The 18749-nt window shown below is 37.6% G+C and overlaps 1 protein-coding gene across 2 annotated transcripts in view; it reads right to left on the bottom strand.

Annotated features, from left to right (window-relative positions):
- Positions 1–18749, bottom strand: part of ZBTB10 (zinc finger and BTB domain containing 10) — a 39241-nt gene that overhangs the window by 7388 nt on the left and 13104 nt on the right. For both annotated transcript variants that reach the window (XM_017341413.3, XM_008255691.3), the window contains exons 2-3: positions 17730–18621; positions 2401–2499 (exon numbers count right to left, since the gene is read on the bottom strand). In XM_017341413.3, the coding sequence (XP_017196902.1) occupies positions 2401–2499; positions 17730–18621 (991 nt within the window). The remainder of the gene's footprint in view (positions 1–2400; positions 2500–17729; positions 18622–18749) is intronic.

Genomic DNA, 18749 nt, shown 5'->3' with positions numbered 1-18749 from the left:
ATGGGATATTCTCCATATTGCACCCAAGACTATCACATTTTAAGACTAACTGGTGTAGGGGCCAGCATTATGGCACAGCAAGTTAAGCTGCTACCTGCTCTGTCAGCATCCCAGGAATACTGGTTGGGAGTCCTGGCTGTTCCACTTCTGATGCAACTCTGCTAATGTACCTGAGAAAGAAGCAGATAGCCCAAGTACTGGGCCCCTACCACCCACATGGGAGATCCAGATGGAATTCCAGGCTCCTGACTTTGGCAAAGCCCAGCTGCAGCTGCTGTAGCCATTTGGAGAGTAAACCACAGCATGAAGGATCTGTCTCCCATTCTCTGTAGCTCTGCCTTTCAGACAAACAAATCCCTGTCTTACTCTCTCCTTTGTATCTCCAATGTCTATAACATACACATTCCAATTATTTGCTGACTGAATCTAACTAGCAATGCTAACATGTACATGGTACATATTTTTAAAAATTTCCAAATTATGTATTTGAAAGACAGAGATTTTCCATCTGCTAGTTCATTGCCAAATGCCAGCCACAGGCTGGGTCAGGCTAGGCCTGGAGCCTGGAACTTAATCCAAGACTCCAATGAGGGTGGCAGGGATCAAAGTATTTGAACCATGATCTGCTACAACCCAGGGTATACACTAACAGGAAGTTGGAATGGATGCAGTTGTCCCAAATTGCAACTTAATTGTTGAAGCAAATGCTCATTGTATGCCTGGTATTTTTGACTTGTCCAAAATACCTGAAAAACTAACATCAAAAATCACGTTAGATGTACTAGTATCTTCAATATTTAATAGTATTTGGTATATTTGGTATTATATTATTTGGTATATACCATTGTAAGAGTAAGGAAATGAACTATCACTAAAAACTTATGAACTGATAATCCAATGATTAGAATTAAAATTTTAATACTTGATTTTTTACCTAGGAATTCACATAGCTTCATTCAAACCATTCTTGGATCAGATTGCTAAATCAAGAAAGCAAGTCAAATAAAATACTCTTGCACTATTAGCAATTTTCTGTAGAAGTAAAAAAACTTCAAAATTCAACATACTTGACCTGTAAATTGCCAACTTCAAAACATTTTTAATGGCTTCAATAGCCAACAGAAACCACACTAAAGCCACTCTTTTGGAACTCTGGCATAATTTTTCTCAGTGAATAATATATTCAGAAAGTCCTGGCTGCTATTGGTAAGGAATGTCTCCAGTGTCCTTCCATCCTATCAACTTTGAAAAGAATTCCAATGCTATAGGAGCTGAAAAAAGTCTATGAAAATCCACATTTCCTTTATCTTTCTTGAATGTTGTGACACATATTCTTTTTTTTTTTTTTACACACATAAATATTTGTGATGGACTACTTGAAAACTTGAGCATCTTCTACAACCACATTACAATTCTGCTTCTGCCTATACACCTTTGTAACTACTCCCCCAAATGCCCTGCACGATCATTTTTTGGACCCTAACTTAATTAAGATCCATGCTTCATCTGGTTGTCTCTAACCTAGTGGTTTTCTTGCTTGCTTTTCATGACATCAACACTTCAATCTGGAACATCTACCATACAGCTGGATTTACAGATTTGTCTGATTTTTTTTTTTTCTCACAATTAGATTCAGGTTAAAGATCTGGATAATACTACTAACACAGATGTTATGTGCCATCTAATGTAAGGTATTAGCTGGCACTTAATTTCAGTCCATTTTATAATAAAGTTTCGCTAGTTATACTTTGAGACTATGCAAATAGGCTACTCTCCAACAACTTTTCAATTCAATCATGGTGGGACAAGCCCATCAATAGTGCTTAATATCCACTGATGATCTTGAATTATTTCCTGTGGGGGTTACAAAATAGATGTTTTTCCAATTCTATTTTTCTTCTGAAAGGAACTATTCCTCCCCTTTTTATTCATAATTCCATATGAATTTTGTCTTTATATGCATCAAGCTTCTCCCCCTAAAGTATAGCTAATAAGAAAGCATTATTCTAAAATAGTCAACATTCACTACAGCCATCAATAATAATACTATCATTTTGCTTCAAAGCCAATTAAAGCACACTAGTCAACTATTCTGATAATTATCATTTTCATTCTACCTACATGCTAGGAGGAAGCCCTAAGTCCTTATTAATCTAACTACCTTTGGTACTTATATTTTTAAAACTCTTAAATGACTCCTCCAAACAAATCCAGTAATATCTATCAATTTTTATTTACCTAGTTTCCTAAGTCATCATAAATATAGCAACTACAAAGTATTTACAAATGATACTCTCTCCAAAACGCAACTGCAGTAGGCCCCACTAAACATGTATACAAACACTTCCCAATCTTCAACTTCTCTTAAAGGTACTTTTGCTAAAATCTTACTGTACCTACCAGCATCACCTCCATCTTGACCAGAGCAAGCTTCACCCAATAAATTTGCATTCACACTCCTATCACCATCTGGCCCTGAGAGGAGAGCACCATCCAAATCTGAAAAGAAAATGTACAATAATTTACTTATAAGCCACATTACCCAAAACACCACTTTCTATTTTTTCCTATGCACAATAAAAGGAATACCTGTAAGTTCTGAGTATCTACTGTGTGAACAAACCACAAAAATGTCTAAATTATTTAAAAATAATTCCAGTGTCTAAAACATATGCCTTCCATCTGCTGAATAAATGTATCCAGCAATTGCTACACACTTTGACTTGCTCAAAGTACTTGGAAAATATCAGAAATCATGTCAGATATGCTAATATTTTCAATTAAATAACTGACATGGTCTTCAACCACAAGAATATGTACCCAAGGAAAATAGTTAAGTATGGTGTTCTGGTTACTAATGGATGCTTTAGTGATGGTAGGATGAACTGGGTGACAATTGTGGCTTGTTTACTAGCTGTATAAACAATTGCCTCAGTTTCTTCATTTACATACACCTGTGTCATAGATTTGATGTAGGAATTGGATACTGTAAACCAACTGTTACAATTGTAGCTCCTGACAACCAAATGATACCTCCTATTACTAACAAGTGGTAGATGTGATTGCTGCAGTTTCTATATTGGTTGAGAAGTAGAAAAGTGCATTTAAAACCAGAATAGTAAGGGAAAGACTGTTATAAAGAAGTAAATTTTTTCCCAAAGATTTCATTTATTTATTTGAAAGGTGCAGTGAAAGAGAGAGGGAGAAAACAGAAAGGAGAGGAGCTCTTCCACCCACTGGTTCACTTCCCAAATGGCTGCCATAGCCAGAGCTGGGCCAGGCTGAACCCTGGGACTCCATCTGGGTCTCCCATGTTGGTGGCAGGGGCCCAAGTACTTGGGACATCCTCTGCTGCTTTCCCATACTCATTAGCAGGGAGCTGGATGGGAAGCATGGCAGATCAAACTCGAATGGGACACTGGCATTGCAAACAGTGGCTTATTCTGCTATGCCACAACACTTGCTCCAAGACATGATTTTTTTAAAAAGATTTATTTGTACTTATTTGACAGGCACAGTGAGAGAAATAGTGAACAGTCAGACAAAAAGATATCTTTTGTCCGCTGGTTCATTCCTTTAATGGCCACAATGGCTGGGGGCTGGACGAGGTTGAAGCCAGAAGCTTAGAACTCCATACCTGGTTGCCCACATGGGTATAACAGGGACCCAAACAACTGGGATATCATCTTACACCTTCCCAGGCACATTAGCAAGGAACTGGATTAAAAGCAAAGCAGTTGGGAGAAACTCCTATGGGATGCCAGAACAGTTGGTGGCAACTTAACCTGCTGCACAACACTGGCCCTGCAAGACAAAATTCTTAAGAGCTAATCTTGAATATGGAAAAAATGTGGAAAGGTAGCACGAGTACTTTTTGCTTTAATTTGAAAATGTTCAATAAACCTGTTCCATTCCACTGCCATAATTCAGGCACTCATCAACTCTCTTGGATTAGTGAATTGGTGAAATGGCTCCTGGTCTTGTTTCTAAAATAGTGTTGTAACACCTCTGTTCACTTCCTACATTGTTGCTAGAGAGACAGTCTTAAAACACAAATCTTTGGTTTAAAATTTTCACTTACTCATCACAAATGAGAAAAAGCTTCAAATTTTTCATTTTAGAAAGTCTGGTTTATTTAGGTGCCTGCTTATGGCTCTAGAATTATCCTACTGTCTCAAGACCTCCTCTTCTCAAATGGCATGAATTTCTTAAAACAGTCCCCAAATCCCATTTATGAACAATCTGCCCTCTACTTCACATTTGATATCTTTAGTATCACCATGGTTGACCGCTCTAGCTCCAACAGCCATGATGAAATAAAACAAAATGAAACAAAACTTCTCTACATACACATACACATATAAACCAAACAAAAAAAAACCCCTGTATATATGCAGATATTTACTTCAAAATATTTACAACGGAAAAATAATTAGAAATTAATACAATGGGATTCTGCAGAGCAATGACTATTATAGTTATAAAATGCAAAATCATTGGACAAATGTGGTACTGAAATACTGAGAGGCTGGGAAGACTGCTTGATTACACAATGATTGAAAAGGAATAGTATAAAATGATGGTTAAGTAATGCACAGTGGGTCATACAGAGCCTTGTAGGCCATGGCAAGAATTTTGTCCTTTGTCATAGAGGGATAGAAGAATTTTAAACAGGGAATGATCTCATTTGCCTAAAACAAACACACACACACACACACACAAACTAATCCTTGCTGTTTTAATGAGGGTATGAAGAGAAGTATGCACACCAGGCAGGAAGTGATTTTAGCAGTCCAGGTACAGGCTTAGGGTAGCTTTGGCTTGGTTTATGAAGGCGGCAAAGGGAGAAAAGTAGATGAATGAGAAAGCTTATGGGGCAGAACTAGTAAATCATGGGAGAAAGGTTCTGAGGTAATGAAGAAAGCTCCTGGCCTACAGTAATAGCAGCTAAAGGAAACCTGGAGGAGGACCAGATATAGAAAGAGTAAGAAGCTTTGTTAAGGACATACGGAGTCTGACACTGAAGAGACAGACAATAGAATGGGTTTGGTATGTGGGCAGTGGACTGCCTGGGATCAAATACTAGTTCTGCCACTTTCCAGCTGTGCTTCCGAATAGTTCGTTTCTTTAATGCAAATCTTCAGGTACAGTCCCTATTGCAGCATTATCAGGGAAACTGCCTGCAACACAATTTCTCAGGCCTTAGCCTAGGCTTACCTAATCAGATCCTTTGGATGGAGGGCTCAGCGATCTATATTTTAATAGGCCCTCTAAATGATTCTGATGCTTACTCAATGTCGATAACTGTTTTAGTGTAAAAAAAATGAGGGGAAAGTTTAAGGGTGAAATGAGATAAATGTGAAACACTTAGTTCTCAATTTGTCATCTAATTATTATTATTATTTTTTTTTATTTTATTTTATTTTTTTTTTTGACAGGCAGAGTGGACAGTGAGAGAGAGAGACAGAGAGAAAGGTCTTCCTTTGCCGTTGGTTCACCCTCCAATGGCCGCCACGGCTGGCGCGCTGCGGCCGGCGCACCGCGCTGATCCGATGGCAGGAGCCAGGAGCCAGGTGCTTTTCCTGGTCTCCCATGGGGTGCAGGGCCCAAGCACCTGGGCCATCCTCCACTGCACTCCCTGGCCACAGCAGAGGGCTGGCCTGGAAGAGGGGCAACCGGGACAGAATCCGGCGCCCCGACCGGGACTAGAACCCGGTGTGCCGGCGCCGCTAGGCGGAGGATTAGCCTAGTGAGCCGCGGCGCCGGCCATCTAATTATTATTTTATTTAAGCATCCAAGTAGAGAAATATAATAACAAAGGCTATTGATCTGGTGCTTAAGTTAGAAATAAAAATGTTGTATAGATGGTAAATAAAAATCATAGTAGTGAACATGAGACCATGAGAAAACGACTGATCAAATACATGAAATCTTGACATTTACTGACCTAGAATAAGAATGTAAAACTTTCAATGAAAGAAGGAAAGGAAGAATAAGGATTTAGTTTAGAAGGTGAAAATAACATCTAAATTGTGACAGAGCCACCATGATAAGACGAAATTAATGATACTGTAAACACATCAGCAAAGAGAAGAACTGTCAATTGTGAATTGTGTGAGAGTCCAAGTATGGGATCCAGAAGCACAGGCTGTGGTACTTGAGAGGGAGCAACTGATGTATATATAGAGGTTTGAAACCAGCAACCTTGGGTCATTCCAGGCTTTTGGCTTCTATATTCTCTGGTAAAATAGACTATGAGGTTATTATCTAGAGAAAATGGGTTGAAAGTCAGAGTAAGAAGCATGTTGTTCATGTGCAATTCAGACACAGTAAATAGACACAAGATTCCTTTCCACATTCCTTGAAAGCAGGGACAATACTGTTTATTTTCCCAGTATTACTACAATGTCTTTAAAAACACTATTAAATATTGGCATAAATATTCTGCCCTTTGCAACCTGTATTACTAAACAAAGTTTAGTCTTAACGATATCTGAAGAGTAATCTCTCCATCACTGGGTCAACAACATATCCAGATTAAACATAAACTAAAAACATTTAACTGAAATTTAGGGATTGTTTCTGGATAAAGTAAAATTATTTCAACAACAAAAAAACTTAAACAATCTTACTAGGTTTCTCAGTCTTTCAAGAAGTCATTGTTATTTTAAAAAGATTTATTTCAAAGGCACAACTAAAGAGAGAAGGGGGAGGGAAGGAGAAAGAGAAGAAAAGGGGGTTGGGGGAGAAAGAGAGACAGAGAAACACATGTGCTTCCATCTGCTAGTTCACACTCTCCAAATGTCTGCAATGGTTAGGCTGGGCCAGGCAGAAGCTAGGAGCCTGCAACTCCATCCAGGTCTCCCCAGGTGGGTGCAGGGCCCAAGTACTTGGGCCATCGTCTTTAGCTTTCCTTTGTGCATTATCAGGGAGCTGGATTAGAAGTGGAGCAGTTGGGACATGAAATTGGTGCCCATACTGGATACTGGCATTATAGGCAGTGGCTTTTCCCACTATGCCACAATGCCAGCCCCAAAGTCATAATTCTAAATAAAGTTCAGTCAGAGTGTATTTCTTACAATTCTTTCATGTGAGTTTAAATACAGGGTGTTTCTGTATCTGTTACATTGTATAAACTTGTTGAAGGCTCTCTTCAACTAGTGTTTTTTTTTTTTTTTTTTTTTTTTTAACAGGCAGAGTGGACAGTGAGAGAGAGAGAGAAAGGTCTTCCTTTTGCCGTTGGTTCACCCTCCAATGGCCGCCGCGGCTGGTGCGCTGCGGCCGGCACACCGCGCTGATCCGGAGGCAGGAGCCAGGTGCTTCTCCTGGTCTCCCATGGGGTGCAGGGCCCAAGCACTTGGGCCATCCTCCACTGCACTCCCTGGCCACAGCAGAGAGCTGGCCTGGAAGAGGGGCAACCGGGACAGAATCTGGTATCCCAACCGGGACTAGAATCCGGTGTACCGGCACCACAGGCGGAGGATTAGCTGTGGCGCCAGTTCTTAAAAGAGGTATTCACTCAGGCCAGCGATGTCGCAAGGAGGGGAGCGGGGTAGAGACTAAAGCTACCACTGGTAGTGCAGGGAATCCCAAGTGGGCATCAGTTCAAGTCCCGGCTGCTCCACTTCCAGTCCAGCTCCCTGCTAATTCACTTGGGAAAGCAGCAGAAAATGGCCAAAGTTCTTGGGTTTCTGCATCCATGTGGGAGACCCAGAAGAAGCTTTGGATCAGCTCAGCTCTAGCCGTTGCAGCCATTTAGGGAAACTGAATCAGTGGACTGAAGTCTTCGCTCTTGTTCTGTCTCTGCCTCTCCCTCTCAACATTTCAAATAAATAAATCTTGGGGGGGGGGGGGGAACTTTTCACTGTACCATCCCCTAAAGTATCAGATTTTAATTTGTAGCCTTTAATCCCATATGGACTTAAGTAGAGGCCTCAGCCAAAACCTTATAAATATAGTCTTCCTATGAACAATATTTCCCTTTGAAAACCCAAAATCATCCCCAAGCAACAGATACATTATCTGTTTTGAAAGGCAACACCTATGTGGTTCTTAGTATCAAAAACAAACCTCCAAAAAGGTGAGCTTTTGCAGGCTAACAATGGGCTTTCATCAATGGTGAGCTTAACTTAGGAATCAATATATCATATCACTGTTTCAACTTTATTTGAAACCAGATAGAAAGAGAGAGAGAGAGAATGAATGAGCAAATAGCACAGAACCTTCCATATGCTGTTTCACTCCCCAAACATCACAACAGGTCTGTGCCATGCTTAACTCCATTCTGGTCTCCCACACGGGTAGTTGGAGTTCAAGTACTTGGGCTAATCTATGATGCCTTCCCAGGAGCATTAGCAGGAAGCTGGACCAGAAGAGTAGTTTAGGACTCAAAATGGCACTCTCATAAGGAATGCTGGTGTCAGCAAGTGTTGGCTTAACTCATATTGCCACAATGCCAGTCCCATAGCAAAAGACCTTTCTGAAGAACTGTTTATTAAATCTTTAGTTTCACTGGTGACAACTATTTTTCTGACTGGTAGCAGGTATGTGTATGGTATACAATATTCAAATGACGAAGGCTAAATGATAAGGTGTATAGAATTTCATGTTTTTAAAAACATCATTCCCAGCAAAACAATTAAGAGCAGCCTTCTCAATACAAAACAAAAATAGATTTTAGCAGTTACAGCCTTTCATATATAAGGGGTCCCATAAGCTCATGGTAAGTGCATACTGTAAAAAAACTACACATGGATTTTTAAAATTTTGTACCAAAATAAACTTATCTTGTATTCCCTTTTCCATGAGCTTTTTGAAGAACCTTCACATTATCTCAGAAGCTTTACTACTTATCTATGTAAAAGAAAGGATATTTTTATCTCCAGCTTTAAAATGATGAACCTAAGTCTGAGTGAGGTAAATCATTTAGCACAGTGGTTAACTTGCAACACTTGCATTCCATTTGAGTGCCAGGGGTTTGAGTTTCAACTCTACTTCTGATTCCTGCTTCCTGCTAATGTACACTGTCAGAGGCAACAGGTTGATGGCTCAAGTACTCCGGTTCCTGCCACCCACATGGAACATGCAGATGGGATTCTGGGTTCCTGGTTTCAGTTCAGTCCAGTCCTGGCTATTGTGGGCATTTGGGGAGTGAATCAGTGGACAGATCTCCATCACTCAAACTCTGTATTCCAAAAAAAATATAAATCAAAATATAAAGATTGAACTTCTCCCAAATGTTTAACAGTAATGAGTTAGCAGTAGAGCTGTGCATTATTTGTTAACTGTGTTAAACTATATCCTGATTTATTAGCATGCATCAAGTCTTGGGGTCTGGCATATAACACACAATCAAAATACTACAATTTGCAACCTGGGAACCTGGGAACCAGATGTCAGACATACACTCAAACCCCATTCTATGAAAAACCATCATTTATTAGGTTTCCTTTAGTTAATAAACCTGCCTCTGAAATCTTAAGGATACCAAGATATTAGTTACCACTGTTCTCTATAATACATTTTTGTATCTTAAGGCATCCTCCTTCTTTAAATTCGTATTTTTTATATTTCTGATGAATCATGTTACACTTTTAAAAATGATATTTATGATTTAAAAGTTCAGATTAATAAGGAGAGAGGATGAGATGAGATTAAAAGATTAGAATATTTCTTGGTCTCCAGCCTGTGTTGCAGAATAATGGGTAAAGCTACTGCCTATGGTGCTGGCATCCCAATAGGGTGCCAGTTCCATTCCTGATTGGCTCCACTTTCAATCCAACTCCCTGCTAATGCACCTGAGAAAGCAGGGAAGGATGGCCCAAGTGCTTGGGCCCCTGCACCCACATGGGAGTCCTGAATGAAGCTCCTGGTTCCTGGCTTCAATCTGCCCCAGCCCCAACCATTGTGGCTATTTGGAAAGTGAACCAGTGGATGCAAGACCTCTGTCTTTTCTAATTCTGCCTTTCAAATAAACAAAATAAATCTTAAAAAAAAAAAAAAGACTCAGTCTCTACTCCAAAATGTTTATGTAGCTTTTTTTTTCCTTTTCATGGAAAATAATTAGCAATATTTACCTACTTCACAAAATTGCAGTGAGAAGTGATATTGGTATTAACTAAGTTATAAAGTACTAACTATAAGACCTGGTCATTACGTGAAGTTCATTTTTGTGCCTGTATTCATAAAAGGCTTTCCCTGGACCACAGTGGGCTGGCTGTATCAATCCTTCCAAATCATCTGGGAAGTGAGTAGTTTAGCAACTGTCTGGGAAGCACTAAGCCAAACAATACTGGGATGGAATGAAGGTCTCCTGACTCTCAATATTCCAAACATGATGCAGACACAGACTAATTCAGATTTTGTTACAAGACAAATATTCTAAAAAAGAATTGTATGGCAGAAGACATCTAAAATGGAAGCATTGGAATTACATTCCACTGTACAGTAAGATCTATTCAACTTTCATTTCATATAAATATGTACCCACCTAAGTTCTTTTCACTAAAAGTAAGTCTTATTTTCATAACCAAGATTTTTCCCCTTCAGTTTTTTCCTTTAGTAGAGAATAAATTCAGTTGTAAGCATTTTACACACACACACACACACACACACACACACACCCCTGTAGCAGCTTAGAAATTCAAGGTAGCTTTCCTTTCGCTCCCAAACTTGTAAATGTCCCTCCACCATTTCTTCTTTCCACTATTCAAAAGGCTATCATTTCTAAAACAAATAGTCCCTATCAGGTCTCCTCAGTACCAATCTATAATCAATGTCTTCAAATGTACTAGTTTGAAATGCAAATATAACCAGATCAAACCTCAAGTTAAAAACATTGTTGCCTGAGTGTGTAAAACAAAATCCACCTTTTATCTCCACAGCATACAAAGTTAATCACAAATCTAGTCCTAATTTATCTCCCAACTACACTCCCCTTTCTATTCATTTACCCATTTCATTGCATTTCCTTGCCACCTGATAGTCAGTGCTGCCCTTCTTCCTCCCCTTGCATACTCCTACTGCCTTCTCTATGAAGTTTTCTCCAATTCTTCTGAGCAATTAGGAGTCTCTGCTACCCAACCCCCCCCCCACTTCTTAAATAATCTGATTTTAACATTTAGCACATTGCACTAATACATATTTCTATCCCATGGCTATCCTATTGTGAATCACATTCCAGATAATGGACTCCTCAACCTTGACACTATCTGCCATACTGCTTAGTTTCTGGGCATTTAAATTACAATTCTGTCTCCCAATTTCCTCTTCTGTGATGACGTGGAAAGCTATTCTGGAGTTTCAGGAAAGTAGTATTTGGTTATAATATAAACCTTTTTTAAGAGTAAGCTTTGAAAATAAAAACTGAAAGACTATCTGGTCATCGTACTATATTAAGTAAGGTTTTCAGAAAATAAAATTCCAGGCCGGCGCCGCGACTCACTAGGCTAATCCTCCGCCTAGCGGCGCCGGCACACCGGGTTCTAGTCCCGGTCGGGGCGCCGGATTCTGTCCCGGTTGCCCCTCTTCCAGGCCAGCCCTCTGCTGTGGCCAGGGAGTGCAGTGGAGGACCCTGCACCCCATGGGAGACCAGGAAAAGCACCTGGCTCCTGGCTCTTGCCATTGGATCAGCACGGTGCGCTGGCTGCAGCGCGCTGGCCGTGGCGGCCATTGGAGGGTGAACCAACGGCAAAGGAAGACCTTTCTCTCTGTCTCTCTCTCTCACTGTCCACTCTGCCTGTCAAAAAATAAAAAAAATAAAATAAAAAAAAAATAAAATTCCAGTTCTATGAAAATTCTCAGGGACTGATATTTGTAAGGTTTAGACAACTTAAGCTCAAGCAGGCAGCAGTCAGAAACACCGCTGAAACTGATCCACATAAGGCTTCTTCAGCTCCCAGATCTCTGGCCACACAACCTCCATTCCTTACAGTTTCTAACTTTGTAGGTAATAATTACTCTTAGGCCAGATACAGCAGAAAGTAACATTATGCAGAGCAAAATTAAAGGAGAGAGGGAAAAAATATGGTAGATTATTTCTACTATCATATAGCTGTCTACTTTCTCACATTTATTAATACTAAACGTAAGATTCTTACGCCTTTGTAGAGTGTACAGTCCCTAACTACTAGGTGTTTTTGTTTTTTTTTTTTTAAAACGAGTATTCAGGAACAATGTTGGATATAGTGGGTTAGATGACATTTGGGATGCATGCATCCCACATCCCTGGAGTGCCTGGGTTTAACTTCCTGCTAATACACTCTCTGGGAAGCAATAGTGATGACTCAAATAGTTGAATCTCTGTCACTCATGTAGAAGGCCTGGACTGAGTTCCCTGCTCCAGGTTTTGGTCTGGCCCGGCCCTGGCTGTTGTTGGCATTTGGGGAGTGAATTCGTGGGCAGCTCTCTCTGCCTCTTTCCCTCTCAAAAATAAATAAGATGAGCACCAGATCTTCAAACCCAATTATTAAGTTCTAATGAAAATGATTTAGCATTTTGGCTGTGGCACAACCTTGATAACACTGCCTATCAGAAAGATGCCTGAAAGGCTTTGCAGAACATCTGGAATCCCTAAGAGAAAGAAAACTAATCCAGGTCCATAAATCTGTTATATAAACCCCCTGGGGCAAAATGTAGAAGGTAGTATTTTTCAGGTTTTAGAAAAGTAGTAACTACAATACCACAGCAGAGTCGGGGGAAGCAATCTATAACCAAAACATTAACATTTCTGCAACAAAGTATGAATACAAATATTTAAGGAACTAAGTAAAAAATGTAACTGGCTTTGCTGCCAAAATGAGTAACAAAAAGTTTTGGGCTTTTAACAGCTTTTAAGACTATGAGGCAGAAGTTCTACTTCTTTCCCATTGGAGAAAATATTCCCATTTCAGATATATTCAAAGCTAGTTAGTGGCAGAACTTGAGCCCAAAGTCCAAGTATTCTTTATCAAAGTCAACTTCCATGGTTTGTAAACTTGTTTAAAATAGTTTATACACTAAATTTATACAGCATGGTTAAAATCAAAACTTTAAAAATGGTTTTATAAGCTGAAAAATGTAATTATTTTGAAAGCATTTTGGGATTCCAGTTCCCAAAAGTAATACTGAACATCAAAACAGAAACGCAGAAATGCTGGTTAGTCTAATTAATTAGTTTACTATACTATACAGAGTAAGTCATTACTTCAAATACACATACCTCATTAAGATTCCTTAAAGCTATCTAGTCTGAAGATGCTTTTTCCTCAAAATTGTTTTCTAAATACTAAATTATAGATCTTCTAACCAAAAGGCAATTATACAAATTAAAGCTGACTTCAACTTTACTTGTCAGGATTAATACAAATTTACACATGCTACTAAAACTATTTTCCCATTATAAGACTAGATGGGAGAAAGCACTGCCTAGATTTATCAAAATAACTAAATTATATATTTTGATCAAGTAAAAATCACCTTCCATCCAAATTATCTGTGAGGTATTAAGAAAAACATCAATCACCAACATGGATCCATATTAACTTTTGTCAATGATAAAAATCAAAATAATCTGCTGCACTTACTAGGAAACACTTGAAGAAACTGTTATACCACTCATTGCTAACTGTATAAAACATCTCTGGGGAAATTCCTTTCAGAAGTCAGTACCCAAAGTCTGTCATCTTACAGAAATGATGTTTCTTCCTTTCCATAAAGATTGCTTAGTACCTTAGAGCCAGTTAGAAACTTCATTAGGAAAACCATATTCACACGTGACTAGCACTCTGCTCTGCTAATTTTTACTTCTATTTTGCTAATGTCTTTTCAAAGATTTTGTTAAAAAATGAAATATATTTGTGTATAATACATATACAGAGTATAATTATTTACAATGGGTGGAACCTGAAGTACAACTGGTATAAATATAAAACCTAGACTCAGAAAACCATGTCCCATCAGTTGACAGCATTAAGAGAACTACAACAAAAAAATAGGATGGGTATCTGACTTGTTCTGATTAAATGCAACAACCTACACGAATGTATTTTGTAAAAGAAATTTAGCATTATTTTTCTCTACAATTTATTTTCTTATTTTATATTTTTATCTACTTTAGATAACGTTTAATATTTTCCAGTTGCAAATCAGCAAAACAAGAATTTGAAAATTCTTTTCCATTAGGGCAATTCATTAACGAAACTCCCCCCCCCCCCCAATTAACAGCTTTAACACCAATAAAACAGAAGTAATTTACAAGTTCCACTTCACATATTCAAATATCAGACATGATCTCAACTGAATCCCAATACTGAGTCAACAGGCTAGCTTCTTCAAGATTAAAAAACAAAACTAAAAGTCAAAACACATGTGAATAAAATCCTGGACAATTATGGTATGGGTATACCTTCTTATCTCAATCTTTATAAGGCACTCCAAATCAGCTTCAACATTACATGAAGACATGTTATTGGAGCTATATTTTACAAACTGCGGACTTAAAAACCTGGGTAATCCATGGTTTCTACAAGCGGGATCCACAAATCCAAATATGCCCTGTACTGTTTATGGATTAAGTAATTCTCTACGACTTTTCATATGTTTGGTACAGAATTTGAAATTCCTCTTAAGGTATTTCACTAAAAATATTTTCACTAAAAATATTATATTCTCAATAACTGGAAATTAAAGCCTATACAATAGAGATACACAAAAACCTTTTAAATTTAAAGGGGACTAATGTTTTTTTATAAAACAAGGGTCTACTAGTTTAGTGGTTAATCCCAAGCTTTTAATGAAACAGACCTAAATATGAAACCTGCCTCTCTCTACTTTTACTAGCTGAATAACCTTGAGAAAGGCCTTAACCTTGGTAAACACAGGCCCACTGTGTTCTATATTGGTCAGAAATTGCCTGGAGTTAGTCAACTCTGTATATTCACAAGATAGAAGAAACAGGACTTAACTTATAAAAAATGGGGCTTCAGGGGGAATTTCTTAAGTGTCTAATATTTGAAGGGCCATCAGGTAGATTAGAAGGATTAGAGGTTAGGTTCAAATTCGATTCAAATGACAGATTTATGATGTTAAAGAAAAACAAATTCTGGCTCAAAATAAAATGACTTCCTAATAATTTAGTCATTCCACACTGAAACAGGCTGCTTAAGAAAGTAATCTTTGTAAGTATTCAAAGTCAGGCTGAGGTGAGCACTTGGTAGACAGTATATAGCACTGGAAAACTGATATAAATAACCCCAACAGTCATCCCCAGGTTTAAGGGTGATAGAGCTGACTGTGACAGTTCAGGTACTTTGTGTTCATTTTGTTATAGTAATAATTCTAATAAAATAAGCATCATATTTTAAAGATGAAGAAACTGAGAAGGAGCCAATTTGATCATGGTGGCATATTAGGTATGTGGCAGAATTGACTTTCAAATCCATTATGTCTGACTCACTTTAGGCTCTTTCCACTGTTACCAGCAGATTTTAACCTTGACTCACAGCAGAATCACCTACAGAACTTTAAAAAAAATTCTAACACCCAGACCACATTGCATACCAAATAAACTGGAATTCCTAGAGGAGACTCGGGCATCATGGTATGTAATGCTCCCAAACTGATAACATGTGGCCATGACTAAGACTCATTGTTCTATACCAAGGGTTGGCAATAAAGTTTTACAGGAACACACCCATATTCATTTGCTTACATATTACCTATAACTGCTTATAGGCTACAAATTACAGAGTTGAGTAGATGACCTTTCGGCCAGGAAAGTTGATGATATGCCAGTACTTCATGAAAAAATAGATTTGGAAGATGTTTACTCTGGTGGAAAAAAAATTAAAATCCATGAAGTCTTTGAAGATCCCTTGTAGCTACTGTTTTTGGCCTTTTCCAGTAAAAATCTACCAACCCCTGGCTAATACATATTATGCCAACCTAATGCTTTTTTTTTAATAAGACCTACTTTCTACAATTGAATGAAGTTGGATTTAAAGGTATTAAAAAGTTGTAAAAAGCTTAACGGTTGGAATGCAGCACATCACTGATACAACCAATTTGCTGAGTTAAAGCAAGGTTCAAATGCCAAAGTGTTATCAATGGTATAATAAAATTATCTTTTATAAATAAGAGATAAATTGAAAGCCTATTAGATTTATTATAGACTTAGACCACCAATAAAAACAATGAAAGATGCTTGCTAACATAGTTGCTATTAATGCTATTTTTTAAAAGCATGCACTTTGGCTTAATATTAATATTAAATCACTCTAATTAAATTGACTTTTAAGAATGAGGTTAGCTCTGAATGATTTTGCTGTTGATCAACTGTTCCCCTAAAGATCTGCTTATCTTTAAAGAAATAGTGTGTATGTATACACAAAGGTATATATGATGGACACACTCATATATTTAAAAACACTACAGGGTTCCTAGCATACTGGAATAATCCATGCAGTAGAAAGACAATATAGCTCTAATTTTTGAGAAATCTGTCAAGATCTTCTATATTAAGGACACCAAAAACAGGTTCTAAGAAGTCTATCTAACTTCAATACTTTTTCTTAAGTGTCTTGGAGATTTTACTGCTAAAAACTTGATGTACAATAAGGGAACAGATCAGTAAATAGTATTAATTATATACATATGCTACTAGTGCAAACTAAAACACTAGCAAAATCATCTCACAAAATTTTACTATCCCTTTTTGCCCTCTCAGCAAACAAAACAATGACTCAAACTGATAACAAAAGTACTCCATCCTCAGATTATCAGCATCATGCAAATCAGACACTGAGTGGTTCATAGTGCTTGGAAAACAAGCATCAAATCACAAGACAGTAGTAGACAAATGTGAGGTATGCATAAGGAACCTCAAACCCACCAAGTTGCTTTTCAAACACAGGCACAATCTAAATGTAAAATAAAGTTTCAATTTCAAAATATTATAAATATTTCTATTTATACTCTTTAACAATGGTCCTCCACTCCTTAAAAAGCTCAACCACGATAATATAAACTTAAAATATTCCAGCTTCTATAAGTTCTATAATTAAATGTTTAAATACCAAAAAAATGATTAAGCTGACTAGGTCTCATCAATGCTTTGAAATGACAAGCGGATTATATATTACAAATAAAGATTCTATCCCAGCACTAGGTAAAAAATAGCATAATGGCAAAAGATCAGGAAAGTCAAAGACCTATATATGCAATGGAGTCCACATCCAAAACTTAAAGTGGCCCAACTTACAAATTTGTAATAGTGCAAAAAGTATACTCAATCATTGTTTTTCACTTTCAGCACTGTATTTGATAAACTGAGACATTCAGAACATAAAATAGGCTTTGTGTGAGAAGATTTTGCCCAACTGTAGCCTAATGCAAATGTTCTGAGCACATTTAACATAGATGAGGCTAAGCTATGTTTGGTAGGTTAGGTGCATTAAATTCCTTTTCAACTCAAGATATTTTAATCTTACAATAAGTAAATCAAAGGTCATCCATATAGACAATGCCATGGTTATCAATACTTTTGAGAAATTCACATACACAATGCATAGGGAATAGACAAATATACTAAAAATTGTTCAAGTCCCCCCCCACTTCTACTGTAAACACTCAAATTTAATGCTACTTTTATAATAAACATTTTAATTACAAACATACTTTCAAAATATACTCAAGATTATATCCAAATGTAATCAGAATGAAAACCGAGATACCTTTGTATATACAATATTTACCTGGTTCTTCCTTGACGATTAGCGTCTTATTTTCTTCTGGATAGGCAACAGGTGGTTGCATCACTGAGCAATCTTCTAAATTTGTTTCATTATTAGGTGGTATGTTATAAATAAATCTCTTTGTAGTTTGGTTTTTCCTCCTTGTTTTGCCAGTCTCTTGAATTCCCTGGGAGCCCATATTATTCCAAATAAACACTTTTGTTTGACCTTGAGATTCATTTTCAGCCAATTCAGGAGAACCATCCTGGACCCAATTACTGTCACTCATTTGGTAGTTTTCTAATTGGCCCTCGTCGACATTACAACCATCATTTTCAATTTTTACATTACTTGCCAAATTGGTAAGATTCCGTGTTGCCCAAAAGCTGGCAATTTTTTGATCCCGTGATGAAGACAGACCATCTCTATTAACTGGTTTTCTATTGTTATAGTCCACAACTACAGACTCTGGAGCTTCTGATTTAATGCTTATATTTAAGGCATCTTTAATGAAATTTCGGCAAGTTTGAACAACTTCACTCATCTGAAGATAGCTGGCCACTGTCATCACTTCAATGGCATTTTGGCTTGTGAGCACCAGGTTACCAGAATACAAGAAGTCCAAGATGACTGAAAAACCTTGAACTGCAGCAATATCTAAATGGGTAGTATTGTTTTGGTTAGGGCTTTCTTTGTTTGAAACGCAATATAAAGTCTTAAAGAAACGGCTGCCTGCAACCAGGATGTTCTTATGAGCTTTAAAGATTTTTCCGCTCACCACAATGCTGACATCACAAAGGATATCTTTCTTTCTCTGTTCATCTAGTTGTCGAAGAAGTTGATAGCAATAAGAGTTCTCATTTGGCCTACTATTAAAGTCACAGTACCCCTCCTCTGATGGTATTTCTGACTCCTGTAATTGGATGGAAAACATTAATATTATTAAATTTTGTTTACTTTTTAAAGTCCTCAAACCAAGGAAAACAAAAACATTTTAAAAGTACTAATCAAATGTACTAACTTGTGAGTAATCATTATGCA

This window comes from Oryctolagus cuniculus, chromosome 6 (genome assembly GCF_964237555.1).
Source record: "Oryctolagus cuniculus chromosome 6, mOryCun1.1, whole genome shotgun sequence".
NCBI lineage: Eukaryota > Metazoa > Chordata > Mammalia > Lagomorpha > Leporidae > Oryctolagus > Oryctolagus cuniculus.
This window is presented reverse-complemented; position numbering and strand designations above follow the sequence as displayed.